The sequence below is a fragment of the Lathamus discolor genome, chromosome Z (genome assembly GCF_037157495.1).
Source record: "Lathamus discolor isolate bLatDis1 chromosome Z, bLatDis1.hap1, whole genome shotgun sequence".
Classification (NCBI taxonomy): Eukaryota; Metazoa; Chordata; class Aves; order Psittaciformes; family Psittacidae; genus Lathamus; species Lathamus discolor.
The window spans coordinates 57,864,723-57,891,477 of record NC_088909.1 but is presented as its reverse complement, the minus strand read 5'-3'; the positions used below and the strand labels follow the sequence as shown (position 1 = coordinate 57,891,477).

At 38.4% G+C, this 26,755-nt stretch overlaps 1 protein-coding gene across 4 annotated transcripts in view; it reads left to right on the top strand.

Moving 5' to 3' along the window:
- PCGF3 (polycomb group ring finger 3) overlaps nt 1–26,755 on the top strand; it is a 52,653-nt gene that overhangs the window by 10,409 nt on the left and 15,489 nt on the right. Inside the window, exons 4-5 of one of the 4 annotated variants that reach the window (XM_065662862.1) lie at nt 21,547–21,589; nt 25,796–25,913. In XM_065662862.1, the coding sequence (XP_065518934.1) occupies nt 25,805–25,913 (109 nt within the window). In that variant the 5' untranslated portion in view covers nt 21,547–21,589; nt 25,796–25,804. Of the gene's footprint in view, nt 1–21,546; nt 21,639–25,780; nt 25,914–26,755 lie in introns of those variants that run through there. The other 3 variants (XM_065662861.1, XM_065662863.1, XM_065662864.1) reach the window with 3 other exon arrangements.

The window sequence follows — 26,755 nt, the reverse complement described above, 5'->3', positions numbered from 1 at the left end:
TATAAGGGCTGAATCCTCTCATGCTATTGCTTTCCAATGGATTTTTCTGTCAGGAGTCCTCCTTGTTCTTTAAACCAGTGTCATGTTGCAGTGTTAGGATTGATGGACAAGATAGTGATATTGTAATGGTATTTTTGGTTAGAGTTTGTAGAAGTACCTGTTAATAATGACTTTGGACAGTTTACATTGAATAATATTCCATGTGTTATGTGGTTATATGAGGTTTTCTTGAACTGTGATGCATTATTAGATTATGTAGTATATTTTTTGCAATGGGGCTGGGTGGGAAACAGTTGTTTCAGTTCTTCAGCACTCCCTTTCCCTCCCCTTTTCCTCCCCTCCAAGATATAAAACTGTTAAAATGACTGGGTTAGACTATCAGTAGCTTTGGCCTGCTCTTTTTCTGTTTTAGTATGGTGAAGTTGGTATGGTCAGCATGTCAAAATAAGCCAAGAGCTCAAAAACCTAGAATTACTGAGTTGGAGAAATGTTTTTTGATCTTACTGCATGAATGCAGACTTTCCTCTCTCCCTTCTTACCTCTCCCCCTGTCTTTATAGTCTATTTCATTAGAAATAGGAAATAATAAAAAAAACTCACACAGTAAATTAGATTACATTTTGGTGTTTATTTTTCTCTTTTCTAGGAGAATAACTTTCTTCTTCCTTTGTTCAGACTACTGTTTTTTATTATCTATTGTTACCTGTTGAACATTGCCATTTCTTCCCTAATTATTCTCAGCTGTTCATTGTTCTACTACAGGCATACATGCTTTGGTCACTCATTTTAAGTGCTGTTTATAATGAAGCCAATTTCTCAGTCTGTCAGTTTGAGTGCGGGAGAAAACAACAGGAGAAAATCAGAGTTGTGCGCACTTGTTTGTCCAGGTTGCTGATTTTCCAGGGCGCCTGTAAAGGATTGGCAAGTGCTTATTCATTGCCTGTGATTCTGCAGAGGGAAAGGGTCCTGAGGATTTTTTGCACAGTTGTGGAATAGAGAGGGTTTCACAGTCTCTTCACAGTTCAGCTGCTCTGTTGCAGGTTGATGAAATGCCTTTTGGGCCTTCAGCATTCTGTCTGGCTGTCCACTGTCTCTGAAGGGAAGTTTTGCATATAATGGGTGATACTTGAATGAAAGACTTAACATGAGAAATATGTATGCTGCATGAGGCATGTAGGGCTAACACTAAAGAAGGGCCTTCTAGAATAAGAGCTGATGCTGCTTCATGACAACTGCACCCTCTCTAATAAGTGGTGATTTTCTCCTGGTATGTTAGTGTGGCTATTACTGGTGGAAGGGGAGGGAGAGAGGAAGACAGCAAACAAATAAGTGTAGTTTGGCTTAAAGTTAGGTGACATATAATTTGGGCTAAGAGCTCCATGGTAGGATTTGGAAAGTTCTATGCTACTGTTGTGGTCAAAATAGTTTTTCATAGCATCTTTATTGTGTAAGGCACTAAAACTAAAATTGAGGCACTAAAGTTGAAATTGATATGTGAAGTACTGTAGATTTCTCCCTAAAAGACACCTGAAAAGGTAGAATTTGGTATTTCGGATACTAGTCTCTACTGTCATAAGCATACTGAACTAATGATTAATTTTGTTTTAAAAATACTTAAGTTCCTAATATTTCATTTATGCTAACAATTCTACTCGGCAAAGAAATGGAAATGACAATTCATGTCTCACTGAAAAGTTGAAACTTTGTTTTGGTCTGGTCAGTCTATGATTAACATGTTTTACTATTTACTTTACACAGTCCAAGATGCCTTTAATGAACAAAATTACAAGTCCTCATAACAGAAAAGTCAGATGTTACTGTGTTGTCTCCACATATTAGGACTGTTGTGTTCCTGTTTATGAAAAATAATCAAGCCTTTTGCACATAAAATGTTGTTGAATTTATCTAGGTTGTCTTGACTTGTACAGTCAGTTTTATCAGAAAGAAGTAAAAGTATACTGATGTGGTGTTTTATCACCTGATGAGGTTTTCTATACTTTGGAGCTTTTGGGCAAGTGTATAGTTGTATCTCAGCTTAGTTTTGGACTGAACTGTCTCTTTGAATGGGTTGAGTATATGCTTAGACTGGTGTGTTTGTTCAAGGAAAGGAGCAGATGTGCATAGCAGAATGAGAATTGCAAATTAGAAACACAGCAGGCCAGAACTAGACTGGCATAAGTTGTTGTCTGAGTCCTTGATTAAGGTAGTGGAGCTCAAGATGCAGGTATACTAGACTTAGCAACTTGTTTTGGCACCCTCAGCTTCTTCACATTATGCTGAGCAGTGGTGGAAATAAAAAAATGGGGACATGTCAGGAAAACTAGCCCTGCTTTGCAGTGCTATTTGGTATTGCTCACACTTCATCATAAGTGGTGCCAGTGCAGGTAATCTGAGTATCTCACTCTCTCTTCCTCTGTTGTAATTGAGGTCTTAAAGCAATGATGAGTTGTTGCAACAGGTGTTCCCCATAAAACTACCCTGGTTTCAGCTGTAACAGTTATTTTTTCCTCCTTCCTAGTATCTGGTGTAGTTTTGTGTTTTGGCTTTAGTGTGAAAACAATGCTGATAACACGCTGATGTTTTAATTGTTCAGAAGTAATGCTTCCTCTAATCAAGGACTTTCCAGTCTCTCATACTCTGGCTGTGAGGAGGGGAACAAGAAGCCAGGAGGAAGCAGAGACAGAACACCTGAGCCAAAGTAGCCAAAAGGGTATTCCATACCATAGCACATGGTGCCAGGTATATAAACTGGTGGTAGTTACCTGGAAGGGACTGATTGCTGCTAGGGTCTGGCTTGGTCAGTGCATGATGAGCAGCTGTATTGTACATCAGTTGTGTTTATTGTTTTTTTTTCTGTTGTTTTTTTTTTCTTTTCTCTGCTCTTTTATATTCTCTCGCATTGTTATTTTCTTATCATTGTTATTATAATTTTTAGTGATAGTTTTGTATTACACTTTAGTTATTGGACTGTTCTTATCTCAAGTTTTGATTCTCCTCCCTACATTGCCCAGAGAGGGAGGAAAGGGAGAGGGTGAGTGAACGGCTGCATGGTTCTGAGTTACCAGCTGAGTTTAAACCATGACAAAAACTATGAAAATGGTCACTGTGAAAACAAATTCTATTTCATTGGCAGTGACATCTAGTTAAAAAAAGTTGCTTTATGCCTTGCATAGGAAAGACAAAATTCTCTACTGTTCATGCTCATTGTATTTAGTATCCTCTAAATAAGTACTTGCAGAATACTGTCTGCTGTAAAAATAGCAGCGATGTCTAAAATTGATGCAGTGCTTAAAAAATGTACAATTTTCATTTTTAAAATCGGTTGGATTTATAATAGTGAAAACTTAAAGCTAACTATCTCTCTTAAGTTCACAATGGCTAGCAGTGCAGAGGCCTTTATATTGAACAAAGTGGAATGTTCATAATGAGAGGAGACTGCTTGGGTACATGAAAAATACGCCACACTAGTGAAATAAAGTAGAAAATTTTGGGGTGATGAATCCAGCCTTTTGCACATATATTGACAAAGAATTACAAGCTATTGGAGTAAACTTCAGAGGTTGTGAGTATTTTTCCTGCTGGCAGGTATTGACAAGTGCAGCTTTATTCCAACTGTTAATGGGTTGATACAGTATTGAAATGTTTCATATGTCTCCTTTTTAATAAAAAGGAAGCTTTTAATAGCACATTCTACCATATTATTAACAAGGAGAAATTTTGCAGTCTTTGGAGGTTACACATACAAGCCTCTGGCTCTTTGCTCTGTTTTAATACCTGCAAGTCCCAGCTCAGATGGTCCTGCTTTTTTTATTGCATTCTTGGGTTCCTTCCTAAGTGTTTCACCTTAACAATCATACTAGTTTTGAGAGAGGGGGAAAAAAGAAAAAAAGAGGGAAAATATTTTAAAAACTGAAGTATCAAAACTTCAGGATAAGAATTGAGGCAGTCTGATACTGGAAGATACAGAGGAGTGAACAGTTTTTGGTAGAAAGCAGGAAAAAAAATCTTTCTTGCACTATTAATTAAAGTCTTGCTATATACTTCAATAATAAATAAATAACGCTAACTATCAGGTTTGTTTTCACATTTGCAGTCAAATGAAAGGCTGGGACTGTGTCTGAAGAAAGCTGTAGCAGCAAGAGTTCCAAGGAGACTAAGCAACTGTCTTTATCTTGCTTCAATTTGTGTCTGAAATAACTGAATGTTAAAACAATAAAGCGTGAGCAGAATGCACCTTAAAGCCCTCCTGGGATTTCCAGAACAAAAGAAGAAAGATTTTTCCAAGGTTTATGAATTGTATGGTTAATGGGCAGATAACTTGATCAAAGTTACTGTGTGTACACTTGAATCCAGAAAGAGCACAGAGTACATACTAACCATTTGCAAGATATAGAGCAATACTGGGAGCATTTGCTCATCTTCTGTCTTAGCAGTAGAGGCAATTATTGCGCAGTTCAGTGAAGTTGAAAGCTTTGATCACTGTGATTTTTTTTTTTTTTTTTTTTAACCAAAGACAAGGATGTGTAGTTTTTTTCAGATCCTTTTAAAGTTCTAGGTTTTGTTTGGATTAATTAACCATCAAGTGCTGGTATTTGGGTTTAAACTACATGGGGATGTTGAAAAGAAGAGTGATTGCTGGTAAAATCTGCATTCAGCTGAATTGTAGCACCTTCCTCCTTCTTACCTGCTGGTAGCTTCTGGCTTCTCAATACAGATTTCCATTTTGACAGGTGCTGCTTTACCGGGCTGCCAGTGTATCTGGACCAAGAAGTGGAGTGAAACCCTGAATTTTTAGAGGCCCTTTACTAAATATCAAAAGGAATTGTCTCTGGTTCCCATAAGAGGATTCTTTTTCCTCCCTTTTTCAAAAATAGGCAATATTTGCATGAGTATGGGGAAATTCTATATATAGAGATATATAACTGCTTCAGATAAAAGATATAAATGGATGAAAGATATAATAATCCTAGCACTCAGGTTATCATACAGTTACTCACTAGGGAAACACCTTTTCATTGTCTTTTTTGTAAGTGGTTGGTTTCTGGCATTGTGGAATCACATAGAACATTTTATGTAACCAGATATTTTCATTGTAAGATTGCAGTTATTCAACAGTGGAGGTTTTTTGGGAGTGAATGGCATGGGTCCATAAGGCTTCTTATTTCTCCATGGTAAACATTTAAAGCCTTTGTTATCTTGGTTGGAAATAGAGCAGTCAGTGCAGATGTACACCATCAGTTCAAGTGACAACTGAAAGTCAGTTGGTATTTTGAGTTGCTCATCTGTTCTGCAGAGGACATAGTAATGAGATTACAATCTGTTTCATCTGTGTTTAAGTCCTAAATCACTTTTTCTGAAGTGTATGGATAAACATTCAAAAAAGTGATGCTCTGCAGAGGACATAGTTATGAGGATTACAATCTCTTTCAGCTGTGTTTAAGTCCTAAATCACTTCTTCTGAAGTGTATCATAGTAAACATTAAAAGAGTGATGGGGGTGCAGGTGGCAGAATCTCACTAAAGGTTTGGTTTTAAAGGAAATTGTTCTTCATGAGATTCAAGGCTGATTTTGACTATTTTAATTACGCGAAGTCAAGGATCTCTTAATTTCTGTTTTATCTGTGTGTACTGAATTGGAATGAAGTGCTTTTTTAATAGCTTGAAGTTTTGTCCCTAAATTCTTAACATGGAGGATGTTGGAACATGTTTGTCCAGTGTATGACAAATGTGTCTATAACATTTTGTAAAGTCTTAATCTGGGATGGTACTCAGGTTAAGAATAGCCTTGTTTTCAAAAGCCTTCTGCTGCTGGCAGTGATTTTGGTTTCTGATAATAAGCCAGATTTTATTTAGAGAAGGTTGTATTCGGTTAGAGAAGGTTGGTGTTTGTTAATGAAATGAAGGTTACTCTTGAGATAATGGTATGTTTTTATAATCTTTTTAAAGACTTTCAGAAAGCTGACACTTTAATATCTCTTCCCAGTTTTGTGTGTGTTTCATATGTGTTGATCAGAAATTATCTTGCACCCTCAGCACTGACAAAAGGAAATAGCAGGATGTAAAGAGAAATTTGAATGTTGTTAAATTAGTGATTCTTCGTCAGAAAGAAGATGGAAAATGGAAGATTAATACTGTGTTTTTTACACTTTTGGCTAATTACATGAATGCATGATTTTTTAAATTAATGTTTCTTTGTGTAGGTTTAAGGCTTTGCCAGTGGTCAACTCCTTAGCTCTTTTTGTATTTTACTTTCCCCCACTCTTTTGTAAGATAGTAGCAGTCTTTTGGTTTAGTTCGAATGACTTCTGAATATCGATTTGAAAGTAACACATCGTAATACAATGAAATCTGTATGGAAATCTATAAGTTTAAAGTAGATCACTATAACCGCATTTAGGGTAGCTTTTTAAGGTAACACTCTGATTGAAAGAAAACAAAGTCTCTATTAAAAAATTCTCATATCATGTATTCTTTTATGTTCCTGCTCATGTTTTATTTCTGATAAGAGATGCCTGCCATCTGTTGCCACTTGAAAAGCTTCCTTTGCTGAACTATGAGAATGTGATCTCTTCCATAATTACACTTGCTAGTGTGTCTTGGGTGGATGTAATACATATTTATTCCTTGACTGACTCTGCAAGAAGAGTTGAGGCAGTGGAAAGAGTGGAGGAGGAAGGATATGGGGAATAACACACTGGGGCTGACAGTTAGGATGGTAGGTGGAAAGCAGTGAAGTAAGTAGGCCAGGTTGCATTTAGTGTGTCTATACATTTTCCTTACTTTAAAGATCTGCCATTCTCTTTTTACTCTTATTCATCCTTTTCCTTAACAGATCCTTCTGAAATGTCAGCTCTGATTCAGTATTGGTGCTTTATGCTTGTTCATATAAGGCAATTTTCAATGATCATTGCTTGAAGTCAGGAGAATTTTGGTCTTGTATTTCTTTGTGCTGTGTTTGCTTTCACCTTCAGAGCTGAAGGCAGCTGATGCCAAAGTCTGTCTTCAGTTTGATAAAAGCAAGGAGTTTAATTTCTGTGCTCTTTTGAATTCCCATTTATACATTTTAAATGCCCTTTCATTTTCATTCCTTATATATATTTCTGCAACAGAACTCCATAGTGGGCTTCTGTAAGAAAGATTTGAATAGGTTACATGTAGTCTTTACAAGAGGGGATTAATAACGGATACACAGCAAATCATAGAGTTGAAGGTATGACATGGTATGTGTTTATTGATCTGCAGTTAACATACTAAGAAGGAAAACCATGTATTTATTCTCTCCTACCTGAGTTTGCTGTGACCTAATGTAAATGGATGGGAACCCAGCTGAGACTAGATTCCCTCTCATGACTGAGAGACATAACAAAGTATGGTTTTTGTCAGAGTAATTCAGTAGAGTATATATGTTTATGTTCATCATTACTGTTTATCAGAAGGAGGCAGGAAAACATAGGTGTGCAGCTGTTCTATGACCTTAATACTTGCCTGCAGAAGGGCACCTGGCCAATGCTCTCCACATGAACAACAGAGAGATCATGAGAAACTGCATGGCCCCATGAGTTAACAATTGAAGAAGATCTGGCATAAAGCCGATTGTGGTTTTTTTTGGTTTTTTTTCTTTTTTTTTTGAGAGTATAAAAGCAGGACCCTCTTGTAGTTTAATCTGAAGCCTCACCTATGGGTGGACACACAGCATAGGGGCTCTCCCAGTTGTGTGAGACTCCGGGCATTGGCTGCAGCGGGGCTTCCCAGCTTGAAGTGCGGGCCTGGGTAATGATCCACTGGTGACTGGTGATGTATTTCTTCTTAATCTCAGTTCTCTCTATGCAGTAATGATTTGATGCATTTCTAGTTTTCCTCTGTATTTTACATGCATATATATATGATTTGCTTTATTGTACTTATTTACTATATATAGAGATATGTATTCCTTATTCACGCTAGTATGCTTGTTTGCTTTAGCGTGCTTCTTCACTTTAGTGTCCTTGTTTAATAAGCTGTGCATATTATACAGCTAGCGTCTGGTCATTTTGTGGCGTACCCTAGCAGAACACCTTGATGTATCAGGGGCTTCATCTTGGAGAAGCAATAAAAGCCTGAAAAGTAGTTTGGATCATTTAGTTTGCTTATATCTCCACTATATTCTTCTAATTACTTCTAGGTAAGTAAACAAGGTTCCTGATTACCTCTGTTAACTGAAGTGTAAGGCTATTGCAGATATTTGGGAACATTTTTCTGAAGTACCCCTAAACTTAACTCTTAGATAGTTTAAGCATATGTTTTCTTTCCATTGTACATTTTTAACTTTCAGCTTTCTCCTTGTTTTACAAGTAACACTCATGCTGCCTTATTGGACCAGGATGTGATAGGTGAATATAGGAAACTCAGAAGGTTTTTTCATTCATGCTCCATGTTCTCTTAATTGTGGGAACCTTTCCTGGTACTTCGTCCAGTTTCATGCCTTAGTGAATACATTTTTCCTTAATGTATTCAACTGGAATTGGACATTATTTCAGAAGGTATTTTACCAGCAGCTTACAAAATTGTACTCACAGCAGACTGTGGCTATTGAAATTGACCCATGACAGATTCTGGGTTAATATATATCTGGTAATGGCTGCAGTAAATGCTGCTGATGTTTGTAACATGTGCTTTCACATGTTTGGATGGAAGGCATTGCAAATGGGGGATTTTATATTACTAAGTCATGGTGACTGTGAATTCAGTTTTATTATCAATCTAATAAAACTCAACGTTTACTGAAAATGAAATAGACTCAATGCAGGGATGACGTCCACCTTCTTTGCAGCGTTCTGTTACGCTAACAGTTAGACAAAGATGTAGATGAGTTTTTAAACTAAAGTAAAATACTGGATATTACAACTTTAGTTTTTCTCCTTTTTAGTGACAAGCTGGTATTTATTGTATTTAGTTGTTTTTGTCACAGGAATAACAATTAATTATTTACTAGATTTCCAAAGTGTCATAAGCACCTGTTCCTGGTGAAAAGAACTACCATAATTTGGGTGTTTGTATATCTCTTTGGCTGCAGATACTCTGGGAGATGAGTTGTGTGACCATTTTTAGCTAAAATTTAGCAAGTAGATAGTAGTTGTTTGACTGTTCAGGAGTCTAATAGAGTTTATTTTAATACAGACTCCAAATCTAAACAATATATAAGAGAAAAAAAATTAAATAAAACCTTACATTAAAATGTCTTAATATCCAGGCCTGGTACCTGGTATTAAGCATGTGTCTAGTAACTGAGCAATTTAAGATTAAATGCCAAACTGAGATAGAATGCCTCTGGTTTGTTTGTTTTTTAAATATATTTAACGTTTTGATAATACTTACATTTTGTGAAATTTCTAAGAAAGTTAATTCCTGTAAAAGCTGGGAAGAGGTGGTGTTTGATGTTCCTCATTCCTCTTTTCACAGTGAAATGATGGAAAATGATACCCAAATCTGTGTAAAGGGGCATAGGTCCCAGTTTTGAGTCACTCAGTTGTCTTCAACTGCGTTGCTATTTCTCCTTCCTCGTATGTCTTTTATTAATAATATGCAGGTCAAATTTTGAACTGTCATCTTTGCCGTTTTGACAGCTTACGGCAGGGTGTAGTTGGTTTTATATAGACAGAAACAGGTGTTTATGTAAAACTATGATACTGATCAGTCTCTCATTGTACCATAAAAGGTAAGTATGTGGGGGTGAATAAGGAGTAAATGGGTAGATTTAATACGACTATATCCTGATTATTACTTCTACTTTACCTCAAACATTTGTGTCATTTTTACTTGTAATTTATTAACAATGGTGTCTTTTAGTTTTCATTGAAATGAATTAGACCCATGTAAAAGTGAATATGTTTTGCTTTGGGGTGGACATTTCTTAAGCCACCGTAGTGCAACTGTTAGTTATGGTGTGACTACACCCCAAGTAGTTTCTATTTAACCTGTTAGTCAAGTATCCTCAAAAAAGACCAAAGTACTCCTGAACATAATAGATCAAAGAAATGAGTAGTACATGGCCATTTTTAGAGGATGTTTTCATGGAAGTTATGTGATACTAGAATTTCTTCTTGTTTTTTATTACGTGATGGCTGATGTTACCATTAATCATGATCTGAATTCTCCAAAATAACATGACAGACTTTTATTTCAAGTAAGTTCACTAAATATCACATTATTCACACGTTGTTTGACTTGTCTAGTCAGGTATTACTTTTTGACTTTTGAACATGAATAATGAAAACTTGAGTAATGTGCAATGACTAGAGAATAGTAGGAACTGATGACTTGAAAATCTGACTAGTGTAAAACCCATCCCTGGAGCAGTCACTTGGGGAGTAATATTGAAGATAGAGTTTTACTTACTATGTACAGGCATTTTCACTACAGAAGGATTCAAGGAGTCCTTGTTTTAGTTGCCAGGTGGTTGCAGGGAGGGAGAGAAAAATCTCACTCGTCTAGTTATGGAACCCAGATGAGAGATTTAAAACCAACCAAAGAAAAACCTCCACAAAAAACCGAAAACAACCCTTCTACCTTCTAGTTACCATCACATAGTTTAAAACTGGGGTCAATGGTTTTGTGTGGGTTTTTATTATTACCATGTTTTCTAATATTTTTGTAGGGATAGCAATACTCTTGTATTAATTAAAAATTTTTAGATGCCTTTCTTGAAGGGTTTTACTTGCTGTCCATGAAATAAGGTGGGTTTTTTTTTTATTGTTCTTTTTTCCTAGTTCTTCAAAACCATGCTTAAAGCAAATAGACTAAGACTTGGGGAATATTTCAGAGAGAAAAATGTGATAGCTGCTAATCATTACTACACAAGTTTAACTACAGTGATTAAGAAAGATGCATCACCAATTGCCTTTATGCTTTACCATCATCCCGATCTGCAGTCGCTGGGGAGCCCTGGTTGCTGCAAGGATTTGGAGAACATGTCCCAGCAACTGGGAGGTCCTATGCAGTGTGTCCACCCATAGGTGAGGCCTCTGAAGTCGCTGCAAGAGGGTCCAGATTTTATATAGTTAAATGAACATTGGCAAAACTTCAGGTGCGGAAACATCTGGTGTCACCCTCCCTGTTGTATTCCGCCCAAACCCTGGCCAGGGTTTAAAGGAGGAGCCCAAGGGAGTATCTCCATCTATTTTAGCTTTGATCACATATTTCTCATCAAGGGAGTATCTCTTATTTTAGATTTGATCACATATTTCCCAACAAGGGAGTATCTGAGTCTATTTTCTGAACAAGACCAGATGCCTGATTTCTTGGCCTTGCAATATGTCTAAATAAAGAAGGATCATTCTGCTGGTTACTATTACACAGTAAGCATTACAGCACAGCTTTCATAGATTGGCAAATTTGTACTAAAATAGGTAATACATTGCATATGTGATTAATGCTATGCATATTAGATATATACATTGTTGGGTTGTGGGGTTTATCTAGAGATCAGTTTAGTTCAAGCCTATTTTTCATGCCTCAGTACTTCAACCGCTCATCCTAAAACTGCCAAAGCATCAGAACATGTAAAAAAAAACTAGCTGTTGATGCTTACTTGCTCTGGGAGGGCCTTGTAATATCCCTAGTTTTTATCTTGACTCCCTTGATGTCTTCCTATGACAAGATGACCCACTTAGTGGATGAGGGACCTGGACTTTAATAAAGCTTTTGACACCTGTTGCCACAGCATTCTTCTGGCTGCTCATGACTTGGCCAGGTGGACTCTACACTGGGGAAAAAAAAAAAAAGGCTGGATGGCTGAGCCCAGAGAGTGGTGATGAATGGAGTTAAATCCCGCTGGTGATAACCAGTCATACGTTGTGTTTCCCCAGGGCTCAGTACTGGGTCCAGTTCTGCTTAGTATCTTTATCAATGATCTGGATGAGGGAATTGAATGCACCTTCAGTCAGCTTGCAGATAACACCAAGTTAGGCAGGAATGTTGATCTGCTTGAGAGTGGAAAGATTCTACAGAGACATCTCGACAGGCTGGATCAGTAGGCTGAGACCAATTGGATGAGGTTAAACAAGGCTCAGCGCTGAGTCCTGCAGTTCGGTCACAACCACCCCATGCGGCGCTACAGGCTTGCGGAAGAGTGCACTTGCTGGAAAGCTGCACTGGCAAATAGAACCTGAGGGTGCTGATTGACGGCTGCTAAAGATGAGCCAGCTTGTGCCTGCAGCCAGGAAGGCCAACAGCATCCTGGCCTGAATCAGCAATACTGTGACCAGCAGGACCAAGGCAGTGATAATACCTCTGTACTCTGCACTGGTGAGACTGCACCTTGAATCCTGTGTTCAGTTCTGGGCCCCTCACTACAGGAAAGACATTGAGCTGCCGGAGTCATTCCAGAGAAGAGCAACGAAGCTTATGAAGGGTCTGAAGAATAAGCCTTCTGAGGCATGGTTACAGGAATGCCTTTAGGGTTTAGTTTGGAGAACAAGGCTGAGGGGGACCTTATTACTCTCTACAACTTGAAAGCAGTTGTAGAGAGGTGAGTGTTGGTCCCTTCTCTTGTCAAGCAATAAGACAAGAAGAAATAGCCTCAAGATGTGCCAGGGGAGGTTTAAACTGGATATTAGAAGAACAGTTCTTCACCAGAAGGGTTGTCAAACACTGGAACAGGCTGCCCAGGGAAGTGGTTGAGTCATCATTCCTGGAGGTGCTTAGTGACATGGTTTAGTGGTGGACTTGGCAGTGTTAGGTTTGCAGTTGGACTCTGTGATCTGGTATGTCCTGTCCAACCTAAATGATTCTGTGATCTTAAGTGAAATTAATTTAAACTTCTGTTTTGAAATAGTGATCATGAGGGAACTTAGGTCGGATTGTAATTGGGTAGAAACTAAAACAGCGGAGAATGTTGATTATATGAATTGAGCTGTTAACCCACACTTAGTTGTGGAAGGCAAGCATTTCCCTAAAGGAAACACTGTGGTAGTGGTAGCCAACCTGAACAGTTATGTGCACTCTGTGCTTTGTATTTGGAATCGTTAGGGGATTAAACTAATCTTCCTAGCAGTAAAGGCAGCTATTATTTTAGATTTGATTGTAAATTAAGGCTGTTTATTCTAGGTATAATTGTTAAGATAACACAAACTTTGAGAGGCTGTATTCTTTCTACGTGTTTCCAGTATCCAATACCCAGAGTAAAAGATACCATGGCTGAGCTGAAGTCCTTGGATATTCACACTATGCTCAGGTAGATTTGGTCGACTATTTTGGATTTGGATGAGAAAGGAAATAGTCTTTGGTCTACTGGATTTAAAAAAAAAAAAAAAAAACACAGATGATATACAGGCCTGATGACTGTGGTGTTTTTGGTGGGGTTTTTTTGTTTGTTTTTGTTTTTGTTGTTGTGTTGGGTTTTTGGTGTTAATTTTATTTTTTTTTCCCCAGTTGGGATAAACTGTAAATCTTAAGGGATTTTCACAAGAATGTTCATTTAGCAGATTTTCTGGTGGATTTCCTTAAGGGATTATCTGCACTATCTTAGACCTGAGCTCATGAAAGTAAAGTTGCACTACTTTGTCATGCATAGGTGTTTCTCTTATTTTCTGAACTGCAACTGAAGTATGTATCTGTAAGCAGTTTACTCTGGTTTGGCATTAATATGGCTTGCAGTCATTGCTGTGAGAGACTAAAAGAGAACTATTTCTGAGCACGCAGTGGAATGTGTCCTACTTTGATAGGTCTGCTACAGAGAAAATAATATATAATAATAATAATGCTTGCTTGTTGGCCCGCTGAGGAATACCTTCTTGGAAGAATTGTTCTTGGTGTGGATCCATCCTGTGTTCTGTGCCCTCTGTTTTTAAGTATTTTCCTTTTGTAGGGCAGAGATGGGAGCAGGGTGAGGCTGTTGGTGCTGTTTGTATTCATGTGTGTACTGTGTCTCTGTCTTGGTTGATCTGTTGTCACTAGCTATGGTGTGTATGCATGTTGTCTTGACCTACTGGGCATGTGTGCTCAGCCTCACTACTAGTTGTATCTGTGGGCTTGCAGCTGCTGCAGTATTGCTTCTTCTCGGCTGCCAAGTGCAGCCAGATTTTTCCTTCAGTGCTTGCCATTCACCACAGTGTTCACTGGTGGAGAGACTGATCATCACTGCTGAAACTTTGCAGAGGAAAAGAAAAGTACCACAAGTAGGCTGGAAGACAAGTGGCTTTGCCTGCAAGTGTATTGTAATAGAATATGGCACTCAGTTCTGTAAGTAATACTAAATGATTTAAAATCCTTCTTTGGGACCAGTTACATATCAGTTTAATCTTTTAGCCATGTAACAGTGAGGCAAATTCTCAGGAAAAGTGAAATAAAAAAAGTAGTGTGCTATTATTGCAGGGCACCTCTATTTTTCCTGAGATGATAAAAAAAATAATTCCTTAATTTCAACTGGAACTGGAGAAGCCTGACCTGTCAGTTACTTTGTATGTGATGTGATCTCTGCAGATTGCTGAGTGCACCAATGAAATGGGCAGAGAACTGAAATGCAGTATTCCAGTCCATAGACAGTAAACTTAAAATAACAACAAACCCCACTGAATAAATGTATCAGGAAGCATGCTGCTCTTTCTTCTGAGGGTAGTGCTGCTTTCATAGTAGTGTCAAAATACTGTATATTGATCCAAATTAACTTTATGTTTGTACTCAGTAGATCTTTGCTTTAAGAAAACGGGGACAACGAAAGTGTAAAGGTTGTTTTTAATTTCTTTTTATGTTTGGGGGTGTGTCCTCCTTTCTCTCTATTAACTCCTTTATTGAAGTTAGGGCACTGGTGCCATCTGGTGGTGTTAATACGCTTCCAGAAATGGGTAAGCATATGGGGACTTGAAGAGTTCACTGAAATGTGAGAAATTGCTGGTATGATATTAGAGTACACAGATACATTTGCTGCCTTAACATACAATTATGTAGTTGAAGTAGGTCATAAAAGGCTGTACATCGGCTATCAATCATAACTTTGCTTGCTACAGTAAATTTAAATCTTCAACTGTATTTCTGCTTTGTTTCTTGTAGTTTCTTTTGTTAAATAGTGCTTTGCAAACACAACACAAAGAGTTTTGTTGAAGTTTATATTTTAATATTAATAGAAGTTAATATTTTAAAACTCAATTCGGAAGAAAGGTTTTCTTCTGTTGCTGGGTATAGAAAAATGCAGTAAAACCTTCTCACTGCTAGTATGTTTGAAGTTACTGTTCTCCTTTAAGTGACTCCTATATTAAGTTTGAAAGTAAAAGTTCACAGTATAAACCTGACAGCAGTTGAAATAAATAACTTTAATGCCTGAAGCTAAAGCAACCAAGTACCCTTGTCTTTATGCTTATATCCCTTAAAAAGGTGTCGTGCATCTTAAGTTGTTTACCTGAGGTAATATCCTCATCATTCTGTAGACTACTGTATAGGCTGTATTTCACAGAACCATAGAATAGTTAGGGTTGGAAAGGACCTTATGATCATCTAGTTCCAACCCCCGTGCCATGGGCAGGGACATCTCACACTAAACCATGCCATTCAAGGTTCTGTCCAACCTGGCCTGGAACACCACCAGGGATGGAGCATTCACAGCTTCCCTGGGCAACCCATTCCAGTGCCTCACCACCCTTACAGTAAAGAACTTTGTCCTTATATCCAATCTAAACTTCTCCTGTTCGTAAGTTTTAACCCGTTACCCCTTGTCCTGTCACTACCGTCCCTAGTGAAGAGTCCCTCTGCGGCATCCTTGTAGGCACCCTTCAGATACTGGAAGGCAGCTATGAGGTCTCCATGCAGCCTTCTCTTCTTCAGGCTGAGCAGCCCCAACTTTCTCAGCCTATCTTCATACAGGAGGTTTGCCTTGGTAGCAGTGAAAGTAGGACTATGACTACTAGTTCTCCAGTTCTTTTGAAACAAATTTCTGACTTGTAAATATCTTGCCCTGATGGAAAGATTTGAGAAGTGCAAGGTACTTTTTATAAAGCTGGTGGGGGTTTTCAGTTTGTTTCATTTATTCATAATTCTTGATCTGTTGCAGGTCAATGTGACATTATTCTAATAAATTACTGCTAAATAAATTTCCTTATGGAATAGAAGTCTATCTCTTCAGCCATTAACAACTTATATTGTTATATTGCACTTGATTACAATAACAGGCTATTTTTATGTTTTAATCCAGCCAGTTGAAGAGGCAGACATTCCAACCTGGTTATTCTGTGATTACATTCTGTGCTTGTATTCCTCTGTAATCTCTTACCTCGGGACCATGCAATACTGCCTTCAGTTGCATTGCGCTGAAAGCCTGAGTTAGACTTTCCTTTTAACCAGGCACTGGCTTTCTAGTTACGTAGTTCTATTCACAATGTCAGGAAACTTTTTTTGATCCTATCTTGATGGCACGAGGTGTTTGCAGGCCTGTTCAGCTAATGTAGATTGTGGAATTAGATGGAAACAGCTGTTAAAATTGAAAATACTTCACAGTTTTTAAGACTTTAAGGTTAATATTTAATATTTAAATAGATAATTTATCAATGGTTACTGGATATCTCTGAGTATAATTAAACTGGCTGCCATAGCAAGGGCTCTTTTTTCCTAGTTTTATTCAGCTCTGTAGACCTGTCGGTTTGTCTACTGGATTTTATCTACCTGCAGCTACTAACAAAAGTGTGTAGGGTTTGTGCCTGCCATCATAAGCATCAGATTTGAAAATTTTGCTTCCCACACTAAGTTTTGGGTCTGAGCCAAGTTCCATTGTTGTAGTGTTTTGTTCTTACAGCTGTGACTTTCACTTTAATGACACAAGTCTTTGCAAACTGAGCTATACCTGCTGTTTCTATTACTGTTGTAATTCAGCTTTCAATGCTGTATGACCTTTGTACTTTTCAGTGATTATTCAGCAAGATTACTAGCATTGGCCACATAGAGCTTTTTTTCTTCAGGTGCTCTCCAGTGTGAGCACCATATATTTGCTCTTTAATGAAGTTGCATGGTGAAGGCATTTCTGATTTCAGCACTGCTGCACTTGTCCACTCCAGTTTTATCAAAATTCATTAATACGGCAGTCGAAAGGAAGTTGAGTTTAGATCCCCAAATCCTGACTGGTGAGGACTTGTGCCATGAGATGCCCAGTGCAGTGATGGGCATATAGCTGCCCTAGAAGTGATAATACATAGTTTATATAGCAATTAACGTAATGCAAATTAATTTATGGGTTATTCTCACCCCAAATCCAATCACCTTAGAGGTACACACTGGACTTCTTCATTCTCCTGCGTTGCCCACCAACTGTACCCAGGTCATTAAGCAAAACTAACCCCAATTGGGTTTGCCTTTGCCGGAGACAGGAATAACCCAAACTGTTCTCCCTAGGATATTTTTCATGTGTTCTATGGGAACCTAACCCCTTCCACAGTATGTAAAAGTTTCAGCTGGGCTGGGACAGCCCTGTTGGCATATCCTCTGGTGTTGGATGTTTTTAGAGCCTTTTACTAAATGTGTATCCGAATGTTTGAAAGTCACACCACCCGTTGCTCTCAGTGTAGTTTTTAACAGCCCATTCGATTTTCCCGGAGGCTGGTGCATGGTAGGGGATGTGGTATACCCACTCAATGCCATGCTCTTTGGCCCAAGTGTCTATAAGGTTGTTCTGGAAATGAGTCCCGTTGTCTGATTCAGTTCTTTCTGGGGTGCCGTATCACCGTAAGACTTATTTATCAAGGCCCAAGATAGTGTTCTGGCAGTGGTGTGGGGCACAGCGTATGTTTCCAGCCATCTGGTGGTTACGTACCACATGGTGCTTGCCTTGGTGGGTTGGTGGGAGTGTGATATAGTCAATCTGCCAGGCCTCCCCATATTTGTACTTCAGCCATCGCCCTCCATACCAGAGAGGCTTTAACAGCTTGGCTTGCTTAATTGCAGTACATGTTTCACATTCATGAATAACCTGGGCAATAATGTCCATGGTCAAGTCCACCCCTTGACAACAAGCCCGTCGGTATGTTGCATCTCTGTCTGCATGGCCTGAAGTGCCATGGGCACACCAGGCTAAAAATAATTCACCCTTATGTTGAGTTTGCCAGTCACAATGGGGTCCTTTTGCCACTGCTTCCCAGTCAGGCTGGTTTCAGCCTCTAGTACAGTCAGCTGGTGGGATTCCCTTGTCACTCCAGAAATACAAATGGGTTCTGCCCATTCATGGCTTGATGGCACATTGTTACAGTTTAATCCTAGCTGGCAGCTAGGAGATTCTCAATCCCCCTCCCTCTCTCTAGGTCAGCTGCATTGCCCATGACCAGGGTCAGAGTAACTGCAGTGCCTGTTGCCTGGGGAGTAGCTTGTCATAGAGAGTGAAGTGATGACAGTTTGAGTAGCCATTGTGCTTGTCATCCAAGTTTCAGTAATCACAGCACTTGTTGCAGGGACTGAAGTAGCAGCAGTGCTTGTCCAGACAGTTTGAGTGGCCGCAGTGCTTGTCTCAGGCTGGAGTAGCTGCAGCTAGTTGCTTAACCCTAAACGAGATCTGAATGATGTTAAGGCAATATACTGGTTCCTAGCAATAGGACCAGGCTGGTTTTAAGGTTATTCAAAGTATATTCAAAATTTTTTAAATTCACAAGTGCTATGGTAATTAGCGTGGAGGAGAAGGAGGGTGGATGTTGGAAGGAAGGAGGGAAGAGAGAAGGGAAGACGTAGAAAAAAGTCTCATGCATAGGTTGGCTTTTCAAGGAGAAAAGGGAAAAGTGTAGTTATTAATAGTTCCCACTAGATGACTCCCAAAGTACAGAGGTCACAGCAATGCTGAGTTCACATACTAGATTATTAACGACCAGTGGTGATGGCATATAAGCCAGTTCTACAAAGAGCAACAAAATTATAATCTTAGCCCATGCCCCAGAGATAATGAACATCTCCACAGAGAATACATACAGCAAGTATGGTATTACATAAAGTACCTGTGAGAAATGTGCAGGAACTCTGAAAGTAAAAAAAATTGCATTGTGACCTTAACCTTAAACTAATACAATGAATGCTTATAATGAATTTGGCTTAACATCTGGTCAGATCTGTTATTATCTCATCTTGTGCCCCATTTTGGGCACTAAACAGGACTGTCATGGTTCAGCCCCAGCAAGCAATGAAGCGGCACGCAGCTGCTCGCTTACTCCCCACCCGTGTGGGACAGGGGAGAAAACTGGAAAGGTAAGAGTGAGAAAACTTATGGGTTGAGATAAGGTAGCTTAATAAGTAAAGCAAAAGCCATGTGCACAAGTGAAGTGAACAGGGAATTCGCTAGTTCCCATCAACAGGCAGCTGCTCAGCCATGTCCAGGAAATCAGGGCTCCATTACACATAAGGGTTATTATGTGGGAAGACAAACACCATCACTCTGAAGGTTCCCCTCTTACACTTTTTCACAGCTTTATATGCTGATCATGAGGCCATGTGGTATGGAATATCCCTTTGGTGAGTTCATGTCAGTTGTCCTTGCTGTGTCACCTCCCAACTCTTTCTACATCCCCAGCCTTCTTGGTGGTGAAGCAGTTTGAGAGCAGAGAGGGTCTTGACTCTGTGTAAGCACTGCTTAGCAGCACCTAACAACATCGGTATGTTATCAACATAATGCTTATACTAAATCCAAAACAGAGCATTGTACCAGCTACTAAGAACAAACTTAACCTAGTCAAAACCAGGGGACATTATTATGCTATATTTCAGCAAAAGAAAAATATATGTGTGTATCCTTTTAAAATCGAGCAAGGTTGTAACGGTTTGTAACTTCCTTCAGGCATTCACTTCAGTTCTGGATTTGTTCCTGGTAAGAATCCTGTTCTGCTTTACAAAGCTAGGTGGTTCAAACAAGAAATACAGTTTGATTATCAGTCAAATAATCAATAGCTGTCGTAGCAGTTATAGAGTCCTTTAAAGAAAATCCATTTGGGAATATTAGTTCTCAGTTCTGACTTGTTAGTGTGCAGGAACAATAGAGTCATTCCCTTGTCAGGTCTCCAACAAATGTCTAGATGTAAAAATGAACTGAATTTCCTTCTTTTTTTTTTTAGCTTTTATAGCACATCACTATCTTCCTGTAACCATAATAATAACAATATGGTGGGGATTTAGGACTGGCCTGGTCATTGGCTTTTTTCTCTCAAGCTGAGTGCACTTTCTTTTTACAGCTGAACCAAACTGTTATCTTGTCCTCTTACAACAGCAGTGAGGGAAGATGCAAGACAATTCCTTTTGAAAGACTGTTATTCAGAAGTTCATGTTGTAATCTGCTCTTGGAATGATGATAAGCCTCTGACTCAGTTTCTTTAGAAGCAGTGTCATTGATTGCTCCATTCTCCACATTGTGCTGCAGAAAAAGATCTTTTTTTTCTGTGGCAAATACATTCTGGAGTTTGGTCTCCTGTCCATATGAGGGGCTTTTCATCCTCGATAGGGACTTTTTTTTGTGGATTCCAGTAAAAGGATATCTCATGCAACTTTGCATTGCTTTCAGTTAATAGTAATTTCTTCTCTGAATGCAAAGAAGTTCACAGTGTAATTTAATTGCTAAGATGCTTTCATTTACATTGAACTGAAATTCTTGCCAAGTGCTATCATTAAGATCTTGATTCATTCACTGTATTTGTAATTCCTTTAGCAATATCACAGTAAAATCAATTGCAAGCTATGCCTTTGATTTTCTGGAGCAGGAAGACAGAAGCAGTAGTACATCTTACTTGTCTCTGTAATGTGATTCGCAGTGTGAAAAACATAAATAAGAGAAACTGCTGCCTTCTGTCAATCTAATATATTAATACGAGATTATCCCCGGGCTAAAGGTGATGAAAAGGGTAGTTTATTGTGGTGTTTGTTGTGTTGTTGTTGTTAATTTTATTCTGTTGTTCTTGTTGTCGTGTTTTGTTGCTGATGGTTTTTTTTTTTTAAATATAATTTTACTTTGGAAAGTATGTAGAGACTCTGGAAATATGTATTATTTCCTTGAAAGTGTTTTTAGAAACTTGCATCACAACGAGCAGATCACTTGCAAGCATAGGTTGAAAACTGAGAATACTTCTCATCTGGCTATGTATCTTCAATCCGAAATCTCTTTTTACTAGCGATCAGTCTGTCCTTAAGTTGTGTTTCAAGGTTTCTGCTTATTTGGTCATTTCCCCTGTCATTTGTGAAGATAATGATTTTCTTTTCATTTGGCATCATATGGTGATAGGACCTCTTGGATTTTTGAGTAATTTTCACTGTTTGTGTGTGTCCTTTCATAGTAGACTGTACTATTCTGTGGGGATTTTTTTGGTTTTGGTCTTGGTGGGGTTTTTTGTTTTTTTTTTTTTTTTTTTGTTTGTTTTTTGTTTTTTTAATCATCCCCATGGATCTAATTCTGGCAGTCTTTCCACCCTTTCTTATTCTTACTCAGAAGTGCCCCCATCCCACTATTACCTTTAATTATTATATATACTTAGATACTTTTAGGTAAATTTACTGCACTGAGGTTTTCTTTGAGACAGCTGGATTTTGAGGAATTTTGGATGTTAACTTTCAGACTGTTTTCCTGTTTATTTCAGGTCTCTGGATGGCAGACTCTGAAAAGAAATGCTGTTTTAAGAGGTATGCCACATGTAAGCCAAAATATTCTGGACTAATTTATATATAAATGGTAAGGCCATACTTCTGAAGAGTCCCTCTGCTGATGCTTTCTCTTAACTTCTGTGAATAATAGTTTTCAGTGCTAAAATCTCTCTGAAAGGTGAAAGCTTGTACAGAGGTACTTGAGCTTGTCTTATTGGTAACACAGTTTTAGTAGCGAGATCTGTAATATACTGCTTACCTTTTTGCTTGTTCACCTAACCAGAACACTTCCTTAGTGGATGTAGTGGCAACCACTTCATCACAGCATGAACAAAACCACTTGGCTATCTGATGTGTCCATATCTCCTGTGAACCTCTTCTGACTGTGTGTGTTGGTTTTGTTTGTTTACCTGTTTTTTACTTGGGAATTTAGTCCAGATGCCTTTGTAATTGTCTTCACTCACTTCCTCCTGGTGTGATTATAAGACTTGCCATACAGTGAGAGGCCGACACCATGCCAACAGTGTCGAATAAAATAATGTCAGTTTGAACCAAGGTGAAGAAGCACTAATCTTTGTGCAAGTTATAATTTTTGCATATTAGCTGGATGGTTGGAACGTTTTGTGTGTTTGAGATTTCATGTTCCAGCACTTGAGAAGACTGCCTCTTCTTTTTCTATTGTTGGTATCTTGTTTCTGAATATTTCATTGTTTTGCAGCTGTTAGGAAAGCAGTCTCTTCAAAATTGAATTGGATAGCTCTTCTATTATGTCTCCCATCCAATTCAGAAATCATAAGTGGCAGATTTTAGGAAAGTAGGCTTTGTATTTCAAAGAGAAAGACTGCTCTAACTCAGTCTTTCAGGGCTCTTGTTTTTTGTTTTTTTTTTTTTTTTTTGAACAGGACCTCTTCATTCTCTTTTAAGCACTTTAAGAAGCTTTCCTATTTATCTAACACAGTTCAGTGTTGATTTGTGTTCCGACCCCAAAATAATACCCAGTGTGAAGTAGTAACAACTTGGGTTAAAAATGGCTCTGCAGTTATTGTCTGAGATTCTGGTGCTGCTGGTTCTTAAGCTGTGCTTACCAAAGTCCTAAAGAAAACAAGGTTAAGAAGAAGGGAAGATACTATTCCTATTTGCAAGACACCTGTGGACAGAAATCAAGAAGATAGTGCTGCACTGTTCTTGTATGCGCACAATTGTAGGATGAGAGGGATTGCACACAAATTGCAACACAGGACATTCCTACGAGACAGCAGGAACACTTCTTGCCAATAAGGGTGGTCAGACCCTGGGACAGGTTACTTGGGTTGTGGAATATGCATTCTTCAAGGTTTTCAGAATGCAGCAGGAATAGGCTTACAGCAACTCAAATTATGTGGGCCTACTTTGCGTGCAAGGTTGGATTAGAGCTGTTTGGAGATTACTTCTAATTTACATTATGCTAAGAATCTATGTAACCTGCTATACCTGCTGAGGGGGCACTTTTTTGCATTTTACATTTCCTGTAAAAACAGGTGAGACTCAGGCTGGTGTTGTGTGTGGGGGGGGGTTTGTTTGGTTGTTTTTTTGTTGTTGGTTTGGATTGGGTGTTGTTTTTGAAGAAGCATCTGTAGTTGAGAAGTGTTTTGTGATTACAGAACTAAGAAATTAAAGTAACTTCCTCCTATTCCACCAATGTGGTTCTGGGGAGAAGGATTGTGCTTTGGTGCTGGTGTTCACTTATTGGCTAGGTTAAGAGTGAGAAACTTCAATTGTTTGTCAAATGTCATGGTTCAGTCAGTGGATTGAGAGTCTCAGGAACAGAACTGGCTACAGTTCTTACAGTTTATTTTAGATTGTTTTCTGTAGTAGGTACTATTCAAGCAGGTAAATGTGAAGAAGAACTAATGATCTTCTGTGTCCTACATATTTGCCTTGATTGGCTTTGGCATTCTAGAAACTAAATTAAGGTATGGCATTTTTGTGATCTGTTAACTGCTGTAGAGGCTTAGTGGGAGCCTAAGGTTTGCAGTGTGCAACTTGGAAAAAGGGGCTGTTAGAGTCATAAAATGATGTTGTAAATGTTTAGGTTATGGTCTGTCCTCTGAAGTCACCTTCTTTTATATAGGATAACTTCATTGCATGGTTCATTCATTGTTCTTATAATATTATGTATGCCCATCTGAACTGTTTTTTTTTTATTTGTTGCAGGGGGTTTTCTTGTGTATGGGATGTTTTTTTTGTGGTTTGTTTTTTTTGTTGCTTTTGTGGTTTGTTTTTTTGTTTTAATTCCCCCCCCCCCCCCCAGATGGCACCGATTGTTTCTGTAGTGTCTGTCTATTTGCTGAAGTGTCATGTGTCATGCATTTTGTGGAAAACAAATAATTTCTGTGTTTCAGTTTTTACTATAGTATCTTTGGTTCTTCTGCCTTATTAGTGCTTGGATTCAGTCTGTGGTGATCCTGAATACCTTTCTCTGAATTCTTGCCTAGGCAAGTAGCTAGAGTTGTATCGATACTGCCTTTTAAAGCATTCTTGTAGATTAATTTCTCTCTTTCCTCTCATGAATTACATTTTCCGTTGTGATTTCCATTTAACTGGTGGTTTTAAGAAATCTCTGGAACTTTTCTTAGAGTGATATTCAGTAGCTCTTCCCCTGTTCTATTGACATGTACTTATTTCATGCAGTAGCTTCCTTAGGTGGAGACCTCATGTATCCAAGGGTTTAATGTGTGACTGGCTTTCAGTTGGTTAGAAATAGACCTATAAAATACGGTTTAGAAAAGTAATTCAGTTTCCTAGCATAGATTCTGACTTATCTTGTGTACTTCAAAACCAAGTAGTGCTTTTATTCTTCTGTAATGGCTAGTTACTTGCTTAATTAAGAAACCTCAAATACCATAAAATAAATTTGGGTTTGTGTCATTTACTTCTTAAGAGAGAGAACTGTAAGTCTTTCTAGTCACTTTTGCATAGGACAATACAAATTTTAGTGGGTGGGTGTTGGATGCAGTTTGCATGGAATATAAAATACTTTGCCAGTGCTGGTGTAGTTCAGATTAGTGTGGAATTTTGCTTTTTAGTAATTATTTTTGCTTAATACTACTTCTTTAAACATGGGAGTATAGGGGGGAAGAAACATTTAAAGAGCAGACAACCCTGTTACGATATAACTGTGTGAAATTTGGGGAACATGTCTTGGTTGCCATTCATATTTTGAATTGTAGTCCAAATTAAGCTACATGAAAACTCGTATTTGTGAGCCAGGAATAGTGAAGTCAGTTTAATGGAAAATAGTGTAATTTGTTGACTTTTGCAGCGTGGGAACCAAATGTAGTATGTTGTAAGCTAGTTTGGCCTGCTCTGTTCATTAACTCAGATGCTGTCCAATTGTGGTAAGGGCACAATTTTCTTTTCAGTATATTTTGAAAAATAAAATATAGGTATGTTTAAAAGGCAACTGTTTGTTAAGGCATGGGTATTGTGTGGTGTTTTCTCTAAAAGCAATTGGTTGCTAAAAAAAACGTTAAATGAGGTGTTTAATGTTTAATTTTGGATTTAACTGCCTTTTAACGGTGGTTATGTCATCCTTTGATCTAATTCAGATTTCTTAGTACAACAAACTGCAGTTCTGCCAGTGAGACTATTGTAGCTTATAATGTGTTCTTTAATTAACTTGAGCTTAAACAAAATGGTATTTCAGAAGGTTTACTTCTCAGCTCTCTTACTAAGACACAGCTTCAAAATTATGCTTTAAATACACTGGCACAGGGCAAACACTTATGTAAAAGCATGGTTAAACCTACTATGCCAAATCAGACCTAGTAATTTTTACCTTTCAATTATCAAAATGCTTTCAGTTCTCATAGCTTTGGGGTTTTTCTGTCTCCAGATTTTTTCTGAATGTTTCCCCAATGCTAGGCTGAATGTGATGACACTTAGATTGCTAAAATAGTAGTGTTTCACCTTAAATCCAAGTCCCTTGGTTGGTAAAAGGAACTCATTAACACCATTCTATAAAGACTGTTTTCTATGCTGTTTAAATGTTTAACATGCAAAATAGTGTGGTTTTTACATTGTTTCACTTCTGTGAAGGTCTTTTAAAGTTAGTGCTATCATTGTGCATGCACACACATATACAATATGTGGAAGCATAAAGCTGTATAAACATCAGCCGGGTTAATTCTGATAGATCGTTTATTCCCAAATGACTTTGACCTGGTCACTACAGAGGTGTTACTTCATTGTATGTCTTTTCTGCAGACACCAAAGATGCTAACAAGAAAGATTAAGCTTTGGGACATTAATGCCCATATAACCTGTCGTCTGTGCAATGGGTACCTGATTGATGCTACTACAGTAACAGAATGCTTACATACCTGTAAGTAGAATTATAATTATTTTTTTTTTAACTTGATGTGCAACTTGTTTTAATGGTTTTTAGTTCAAATAAAAGAAGTCTACTGTGCATCAGCCAAAATAATGTGTGCTTTACTAGACGCTGCTTTTTAACAAAGCAAATGAAGAGAACATTAAAGCTGTACTGCACAAACTTGAAGCCATATACAAGCTTAGAATAGAATCATAGAATAGTTAGGGTTGGAAAAGACCTCAAGATCATCTAGTTCCAACCCCCCTGCCATGGGCAGGGACACCTCACACTAAACCATCCCACACAAGGCTTCATCCAACCTGGCCTTGAACACCGCCAGGGATGGAGCACTCACAACCTCCCTGGGCAACTGATTCCAGTGTCTCACCACTTGCTGACGACAGTCCCACTGCTTATGTTGTTGATGAAGATACTAAACAGTACTGCTAACAGTATGGGCCCCTGAGAGGGTCACTGATCTCCATCTGGACATTGAGCCATTGAGCACTACTGTTTGGATGTGACTATCCAGCTGATGGCTTATCAACTGAATAGTCTATCAGTCCATTTCTCTCCAATTTAGAGAGGATGTTATTGGAGACCATGTCAAAGGCCTTACAGAAGTCCAGAGGGATGACATCTTTGACTCTTCCCTTGTCCACTGATGTAATCACTCCACCTTAGAAGGCTACTAAGCTGATCAGGCAACACTTGCCCTTGGTGAAACCATTGGCTGTCTTGAATCACCTCCCTGTCCTCCATGTACTTTAGCATAGTTTCTGGGAGGCTCTGTTCTATAATCTTCCTATAATGAGTGATTGCTTTAGCAACTTCTGTGAAGAAATTTTAAA